This window comes from Lingula anatina, chromosome 6 (assembly GCF_051362555.1).
Source record: "Lingula anatina isolate TDL-2025a chromosome 6, LinAna3.0, whole genome shotgun sequence".
In the NCBI taxonomy this organism is placed as follows: Eukaryota; Metazoa; Brachiopoda; class Lingulata; order Lingulida; family Lingulidae; genus Lingula; species Lingula anatina.
The window spans coordinates 18,947,468-18,956,916 of NC_141772.1; the positions used below are offsets into that span (position 1 = coordinate 18,947,468).

Below are 9,449 nucleotides of genomic sequence, written 5' to 3' on the forward strand. Positions count from 1 at the left end.
GTTAGTATTATGTAATTACATTCAATTTTCAGACCCACCAGGATCCCCAGCTCATGGCTAATAAATAATTTGTTGTATTGTTTGTACCAATCACATTATCTGTTACACTGTACTTTCAGAGCTCCAAGGAGCCCCAGCCAATGATAGACAATCCCGGGGCCAGTGCTACCCCTGTTAGCTCCAGTGACTTGCTCAAACCAACCCCCAGAGTGGCCTCTCCACATCTTGCTGGTATGTGTCCGTGATAGTCTCCTCTTTTATGTCAGACTCTTCATTACAACCTCTCACATGCATGCACATGTGCATACGCATGAACACTCACATGCATGTGCATGCATGCCCATACGCACACATGCACGTACACACACACACACAGAGAGAGAGAGAGAGAGAGAGAGAGAGAGAGAGTACATCTCTAATCCATTCATGTCTACCTCCACAGGTGGAGATGGTGCCAGCAGCTCCGGGACCACTCAGATCAGTGTGGAGACACTGTTTAAGACAGCCCTGAACTCCAATCTGGCCGGCCCTCCCAGTCCTGCTGGGAAACAGAACAGGTGAATCAATTTAAACTTTTTACTGCTACGCACTTAATTGTATTTTCCCCCTCTGTAACAAATTGTCTGTTCCATAAATTGTTTTGACTCTTTTACTTCAACCCGCTTGAATGTGAAGAATTTAGATGAGATGCAAAGGCCTATTTTTTTTTTCTTGAAAAATTGTAGTAATTAACCGAAAGAAAAATATATTATTTATATTATGTGGAGTGCCAATATGTGTGTATTTTTCATTCCATTTTGAGGAAACTTAGGTGGTCACGGAAGGGAGACAACTTGAAAAAGTTTTTGTTAAAAAAAAAGACAATAATGATAACAAAAATTGGTAAAAATAATGATAAATATTATTTGTACCTAGCCATTTTTATCAGCCTGTTATATGTTGCCTGTATATGATCACATACATATTCTGTGGCTGCAGTCAAATGTCATTTCAAATGAATAGCATTTAAAACAGCATTATAAAGAGAAGTTTTATTTTCTCATATTACAGATCTCAGTCTTTAAGTTGTGAGAGTCCACAGATGACAGGTCCAGAGGCGAACAGTGATATGCCGCCATTGCTGAAGCGCCTGATGTCTGTGAGCACGGTGGAGGAGATTGAGAGACAGCAGAGGAACGAGTACCAGCCTAAGACTGACCAGAGCGGGTCAAGAGTGGACCAGCTGGACCCATTGGTGGGCAGCAGTGCAGGGGCATACACAGACGGTTCCTACAGTCCAGACACCCAGTTGAAAAGAACATTGAACATTTTACCCAGCTCATCAAAGGAGCGCCTTGCTAATTTCCCATCCTCTCCTCAAATCGGTCCCACCACAAACCCTCTAGCTGGAGCGGGAGGGGGAAGACCTGTGTTTGGGCTGTTCTCTTCAGAGTTACCCACTTCCGATGCCCCTCCCTCCCAGCGGAGGTCCCCTGCAGTGCCTAGTCAGCCTACACCCCCTAGTACACAGAGCCTCCATCAGACGGCGGGGGGTGTCAGTGGAAGTCTATCTAGTCAGTATCATTCCGCCCCCAACTTGCCAGGTATTGGTGTATATGGTCAGGTGGCCCCCTCGTCCACCCTAGTCACTCCACAGGCCTTGAGCCAACTGTCCTCTGCTGTCTCTATTACTCAGGTACACACTTGGAGAATTTTGTAAAAAATAATTATTATTTATGATTGATTATATATATATATATATATGCTATGATCTGTCGTTTTTATAGTGAAATATAAGTAAAACAGTGATAACTAATGAAAATGAATGAATGTTAGGACATGTTTCAAATTGTATTCTATGGTGTTCCAAATTTTCTCAAATTTTAAGGATGTGCCAAATGTTATCACATTTTAAGGATGTGTCAAATGTTATCACATATTAAGGATGTGCCAAATGTTATCACATTTTAAGGATGTGCCAAATGTTATCACATTTTAAGGATGTGCCAAATGTTATCACATATTAAGGATGTGCCAAATGTTATCACATATTAAGGATGTGCCAAATGTTATCACATATTAAGGATGTGCCAAATGTTATCACATTTTAAGGATGTGCCAAATGTTATCACATATTAAGAGTGTTCCAAATGTGATCCCATTTCTAGACTAGGCCAGCCACAGTGTTGATATCTCCCATGGCATTTGAGCAACCAGTCAAGAAGTCCAGCCCGCCTGTGTCAGCAGGTCCAGTGGCTGCGGCCTCACAGATGTTCTCTTATACAGGTTAGAGTTACCTTTTTTTGTTCTGAGTGCACATGCATGCACGCACGCATGCACGCACGCACACATGTTTATTCACAAGTATGTGTGCGTACACCATGGTGCCTGCTTAGCTTGGTGAAACCAGTTGCTCCATGAATGTTAACTTATCTTTGTATTTGCTTAAGTTTTAATTTAGTTTAACTCTGCTGTGAAGAATGAATAGGTATTAAATTATGTGTACTTTAATGATTAATGTAGCTATCTCTAATGTGTTGGTTACAAATTTCAGGCAATTTACTCATTTTGAATATTTTATGATTTCAAGGTTTACAATGTTCAATAGCAGAAATAGACAATAGATTATGAATAAACACATACTGGCTTGACTCCCATTGATTGTTCAGATATTTGGAATCGAGCAGATTTAGAAATTATACACTGAAAATATTGTAAAGGTATTTGTCAGAGCAAGGAGGGAATGTAATTTTAATCAATTAATTGTGATTTGTTCGAGTTTGGTGTGAAATTGTCTATATTAAGTTTATTAAGTTAGTAAATGTGTTTTTAATTTCAGGCGGAGGTCCAGTGTGCACCTCTTCTCCAGACCAGAGCCCCCCAGTGGCGCCCCCTGGTCCTGCTCACATTAACCCTCTGACCAGAGAACAGATGCAGCAGGCCTTGTTATATCTGATTAAGGTAGAGAAATGACGGAATGTCAAACATATTTCTACTTAGCTTTTGAAATAAAAAGGAAAATGTGCTGTATGTAATGAGTTGTCTAGAATTAAGCACAAAGTAAGAAAAATAATAATGTAAAAGCAGAATGAGGAGATTAAATAAGTCTCACTTTGAATATTGCATATGAATGTCACTAAGCTTTATTTAATTTATAACTTAAAAAAACTTTGAATGCAAATGAATATGTAGAAAGATGTGGTTTCTTGATAATGTTTTTATCCAATGATTTATAAACAATCAATATTTCAGAATGACCCTAGTTTCATGTCAGTTCTCCATGAGGCATATGTGAAAAGTTTGACAGAAAGTTTCAGCAAGAGATGAGACCAGTGCTGCCACCTGCAGAGTCCAGTAGCCATCTTTGTTTATTTGATGCACAGAAAAGGCAAAGATGATGTTGGGTCATTTTATTTAATGGTATTATGATATATATTACAAATAGATTGGACTGAATTTGTACCTTTGTCATTGCATATGTTGTAAGATTTTTTTAAAAATATTAATCACATGACATTGCACTGTAAGCAGATTTCAAGATATTACGATTGTTTGACCTTGTTTTGGGATGACGAGAAGGAATCCCTTTATTTTGTGGTTTTTGTAACTGCAGTTGAGTAAAAAACCTGGGAACAGCTGAGGATATTTACTTTTCCAGGATTTTTCTGTAAAGTGCTTGTTTGTTTTTTTTTTTTCCCCTCAATTATTATATAGCATCAGTTTGATTTTAAAAACATACCACTTAAGTATTATGTGAATGTAACAGGGTTGGAATTTGGGATCTTAAGTTTAGTAATTCACAGTTCTGTTACAGTAAAGGATACCTATTATTTGATGTTAATTCGTTCTTCATGTGATGCATATGCATTATTTATACATGTACAAAGACAGGAATGATTCAAACTCCTTACTAAACCTGCGCCAAATCATTTATTGTACTTAAGGGGGTGATAATTTCTAGCCATTTTCAGTCATTGTACATTTTGATCATTTCAAGAGTTCAAAATGCGTAGAAAATTAATACAAATAACCAGAAATAATCATTTTATTATTTTTTTTTTTTACCCCAGGAAGCAATGTCCCCCCTTTAAGGATTGAGATAGTATTTACATTGCACTTACGTTGGTGCCTATTTTGCAGTTGGTGGAATTAGTAAAACAAAGGCCTAGGTATTCACATATAATACTCTGCTGTTTCCTTTATCTGTAAGATATTGTTGTAAAAAATGAAGATAACCATATAGAAGAATACTGGTGCCATGACTTAATGATCAAAATACAGGATATGTCTATTGATTATTTTGCTTTCACTGCCATGGATCAGGTGATCTGATTGTGGCATGTGATTGGTTACTTGTCACATGATTTAATACTGACATATCATTGGTCCTGATGCATAATGTGGCAGAATAGTGACTTTTCTGGCTTTGCAATAAGCAGATTATTGAAGGACCAGTGGTTGCCATAAGGTGTGATGCTGAATTACTATTAAACCATGCATGGCAAGTGTCATGCTAGTTGCTTGCTATTGGCCATTGTGCAGCGTGGCCTATATTGGTTATATTATTGGCCAGTCTGAGTCACATGAGCATGGACGAAATGGAATTGGTCAGTATGCCATATGAAACATGCTGATGAAAACTCATTGGCCAATGTGCATTATGTGGTACCTTGTCATTGGTCCGTAGGGATCATGGCAAGACAAGGCCTCAATTTTGGCTGATATCTATCATATGACAATTCTGGTGAGGTATAGATTGGTTAGTGACATTCAAGCTTTGATCTTACATGTCAGCAATGAAATTTGTTGTTGCTGGAACTGATTAGTAGATACAAACATCATAAAGGCTTTGTGATAACTTACATATTGGTTAGATCTTGTAATGTCCTAGATTTATATATGGTGAATTGTTGTCTTGTTTGTGCAACATATATTATTTTGCAGGATTGCCATAGGTCCACGTAATATGTCAGGTGACTAGAAAGTAAATTCCCATTGGTGCACAAAAGTCATGTGATATTATTTTGTTGACATGTTGTTGACTTATTATTGGTAAAGTCATGCCATGCCATGTTATTTTGTTACAAAGTAATAATCAGGTTGAGCTGAAATTAGAATAGCTTAAAGCGTGAATAATCAGTTGGTGTTTGCTGCAATGCATACATTACACTGTGTTTCCTGTGTTGGAATTCAGTGAAAGCCGGTGAGACGTAGATCTGTAAGGGAATTTCTAAATTTCCTATATACAAGACCTAAGAGTTAGTGCATGCTTTAGACCCACTTTATACAGGTTTGATTTGCCATCTCCTCTACTGGAGGATTTAGTGTGTAGCCAGTCTAAAAAAAGTGATAGAAGTTTAGCCTGTGGATATGTGTGTTTTTGTCCAATATAAATAATGGAAGCTAATACTCGACACAAAGGGCAGCTTGCTACGTAGACCCCTACATCTCCATAGTTATAAACCTGAAATAGATCTGTTTCCATGCTTGCAGTTAGGGACTTGAAGCCTTTATGGGTGAGGTAGTGTACATCTTCAAGGGCAGCACTTTTAGCAACTTTTAGGGTGAGAGAGGCTTACAAATCTGCATTTGTGGCAATTTAGTGTAAGTTTAAGTCTGTCTTGTTTTGATTTAAACCGTAGGTAGTTTTGATTAAAGGGACAGGTATTAAACACAACTGATTCCTTTAGTTTTCTTAGTTCTATGATGTAACCACAAGTCGGCCTAAAACCATTTTCACATTATGTGTCATATCTTCAGGATAGGGCTGTACTGGTATGTTTATAAGAGATTAATGACTTCATAGCTTTGGCTGTTACATAACAAAGACACCTTTGTGGAGCCTCCACACTCTACATCCTCCACACACTCCTCACAGCCAAGGTATCCAAAGGAGGATTTTTGCACCAAAACTAGTATGTAATCATGCCAGGGAAAATGGTATTTTTTCCAAAATTTACCAACCTTTAATCTTCCTTTCTGGACACTCACCATAACTCTTAAGCAGAGATTTTCCAGATGCTCCAGTCAAGATGGCGGACTACCTAGTCTGAAAGGGGACAGTTTTGGCAATATTAAGGCCATTTACGTGTCATTAGTACCACCAGCGTGTACGCTGGCGGTACTCATGGTTTTAGTCCCGACCCGTCTCGTACAGCTCCGCCGGCTCCTGCGGCTCCTGCGGCTCCGCCGGCTCATGCGGCTCCGCAGGATGGCGTGGGATACAAGTCACCGTTACCGCTTCTCCTCCTAGACCGCAAGGACCTATGTCCCCATCTGTTGGATTTTGGTCACATATAATCTCAACTTGAACCCCCTGGTTTTTTTGTCTCAGTCGGTGCATTAGCCTGGGTGTGGTGCTCGTTGTAACACACCCTTGTCAAAAATTTTGAAAATTCAATGCTAAATATCTCCCATACCGAAGGAATTATGTGAAAAATTTCTACAGATGGCTGACCGAAAGTCATATGTGGAGATTTCAAATATGCCCTTGGATTTGACCTTTGATCTTTATTTCAAGGTCAAACTGGCCAAAATTTTCTAAAAATGGGAATTTTTTGCAAAAAAATTATTATTTTATGCCGATTTCCAGAAACTTCACAGATGTAACTTATAATATTATGGACGGGTGTTACCCTTAGGGTCTTCTTTCATCTTCGTGAGTTTGGGGTCAATCGGTGCATTTTCACGGGAGTAGTGGCCAATAGATGCCAAAACTGAAAACTCTCTCAAATTCTGGAACTGTTAATGCCAGAGACCTCTTGTTTTTTCATTTTGTAGAGCTTGTCAAGCGCAACACTGAAAGTGGTGTCCGTTTTTTGTTTTCGATACGGCTTAGGCATTGTACTATATCGACAGTTCAACATCCAATATTTAGTGGTGAAAATAAAATGTGAAATACTACAAAATTAGCAGAGATACGCCCATAGTTACTATTGAACTTGAATAGGAAGTCATATACTTGTAATCTAACTGTGACCTTGAAATTGACCTCTGACCTACTTTACACCATGAACTGAACTTTGCAAATTTTCTAGCCCTTACATCTCTTAAACTGGCAAAGATACCCCCATAGCTACTGTTGAACTTGAGTAGGAAGTCATATACTGGCAATCTTACTGTGACCTTTAAATTGACCTCTGACCTACTTTTCACCATGAACTGAACTTTGCAAATTTTGGTTCCCTTTTCTCTCTAAAACTGGTAGAGATATGTCCATAGTTACTATTGAAGTTGAATAGTAAGTCACATACTGGCAATTTACTGTGACCTTAAAATTGACCTTTGACCTACTTTTTACCATGAACTGAACTTTGCAAAATTTTGTTCCCTTTTATCTCCAAAACTGGCAGAGATAGGTCCATAGTTACTATTGACCTTGAATAGGAAGTCATATACTGGCAATCTAGGAATGACCTTTAAATTGACCTTTGACCTCCTTTTTATCATGAATTGAACTTTTCAAATTTTGGTTCCCTTTTATTTCCAAAACTGGCAGAGATAGGTCTATAGTTACTATTGAAGTTGAATAGGAAGTCACATACTGGCAAATTATCTGTGACCTTGAAATTGACCTTTGACCTACTTTACAGCATAAACTGAACTTTGCAACTTTTTTAATACTTTTTTTATACTTTCAAAACTGGCAAAGATATGCCCATAGTTACCATTGAACTTGAATAGGAAGTCATATACTGGCAATTTACTGTGACCTTAAAATTTACCTTTGACCTACTTTTTACCCTGAACTGAACTTTGCAAATTTCCATTCCCTTTTATCTCCAAAACTGGCAGAGATGTGCCCGGTGTTGCCACTAGGTTTTCTCTTTTGTCAGCATATATGCACCACTGACAACACATTTTAAGGAAAACCAATAGGCCTTTTGTCTAGAGAATCACAGGAGTGATCAATGGTAGGAAAATGCAGGTCAGTTCAAAAATCTGCTTGATTGTACCATTTTTATTTATATTTTTTGGCATATTTTGAGAACTCTTGTTGATTGCATTTTATAGAGCTTGTCAAGCTCAAGACTGGTGATGGTGTCCCTTTTTGGGGGGGGGGGGGTCCATACGAATGCGCTTACTCCAGCTGGTGGTACAATATCTGGAGGCGGTATCGCCTCTCTGATCCTCTAGTTTTATGTTGTAAAAGTTTTAATTGCCCTCGGATAAGTTCAACAAGATGCAATCCATGCACTTACAATGTGTTTTAAATCCTTCATTGGGTACCTTTAATAAATTCCTACCTAAACAATAGAAAGCAAGTTTGTATAGAATTTGTGAAATGTGGTAAGGTCTACTGTAGTGTGATTACGTGGTAGAACCTTTCAAAACTACTGGTACAGCTGTCTGACTAAGGGCGCGCTCCCAATAAATCTCTCTGCGTAGATTGGTCCAGCTCTGGCTGAATGCTGTCAGATTTGCTGAATGACAATCCTCCTCGAGCAGCTAGCTATAGGGGGCGATTAACTTTTGTTAATTTGCTTGCAATTAGCGAGAGCCTTATGCGGAATTGGATAAATCTACGTAGAACAAAAGTTCCATTGGGAACGTGCCCTAAGATGTAATACTCTGGGTGAAAACACCTTTAAAAAAATGTTCTGACTGTGGGGAATACAGCTTGTAATACAAAGGGTTCCATTTCACTGGGGTGGTGGGGGACTTGATAATTGCTTTAAAATACCACAGCCTTTATAGGGTACTGAGGGGAGGGGGGTAAAGGAAGGTTGGGGGGGGGGTAGAAATTAAATATTTCAAAAGAGGGAAGTTTCCAAAAAAAACATTCTGCAAATTAGTACAATGCAGTGCACAGTTGGAAATCATATATTGGTTTTGATCCCTACACAGGTTTACTTTTTAATATACAGTCAAAGATATAAGAGATTTCAGTACATCATTTTATACTATTGTCACAGAAAATGAAACAGCACAATTTATTTAGTTTGTAGATGTGGCTAGAAAATAATTACTCTTAAATTTCAAATGCCTTGCCTTTTTCAGTTGTTCAGTTTTTGTTTCTCATTTTCACTTACATAACCACAAAGAAATGCTTTTTGCAGTGTATTCAAATCATAAAACAAACTCTTCAAATTATCTTTTTCTTTTTGTTTTGGGGAAATGTTACATGTCAGTTTTGTTTCAATTAAAAGCTGAAGCTAGGTAATATTGAAAAGTTGAATTTATTTATTGTAATTGTGAGATCTCAGTTAGATTGTGCTGTTTTTATGGAATGTGTCACTTTTGTTTTGGTTAAGTATTCATATTCTCATTTATTTATTTATTTTTCTTTTTTGCTTAGTTTTTCCAGTCATTGCTCTCCTTTTTTTCATTTCTTCAATTTAACTTCTCTATGTTTGTATCTTGTATTGTTATTCTATTTATTTCTCTTTTCTCTTTCTCCCTTTTCTGTTTTTGAAGGCTGTGTATCTGACTCCTATATCTCTTCATTTGTATTGATTTAACAAGGCATT

At 37.8% G+C, this 9,449-nt stretch overlaps 1 protein-coding gene across 3 annotated transcripts in view; it reads left to right on the forward strand.

Annotated features, from left to right (window-relative positions):
• LOC106176731 (mRNA-decapping enzyme 1B) overlaps positions 1 to 4,841 on the forward strand; it is a 31,947-nt gene extending 27,106 nt beyond the window's left edge. For all 3 annotated transcript variants that reach the window (XM_087014919.1, XM_087014921.1, XM_087014920.1), the window contains 6 exons: positions 120 to 231; positions 443 to 557; positions 1,051 to 1,675; positions 2,148 to 2,265; positions 2,819 to 2,940; positions 3,232 to 4,841. In XM_087014919.1, the coding sequence (XP_086871045.1) occupies positions 120 to 231; positions 443 to 557; positions 1,051 to 1,675; positions 2,148 to 2,265; positions 2,819 to 2,940; positions 3,232 to 3,306 (1,167 nt within the window). In that variant the 3' untranslated portion in view covers positions 3,307 to 4,841. The remainder of the gene's footprint in view (positions 1 to 119; positions 232 to 442; positions 558 to 1,050; positions 1,676 to 2,147; positions 2,266 to 2,818; positions 2,941 to 3,231) is intronic.
• Positions 4,842 to 9,449: the final 4,608 nt, after the last annotated feature.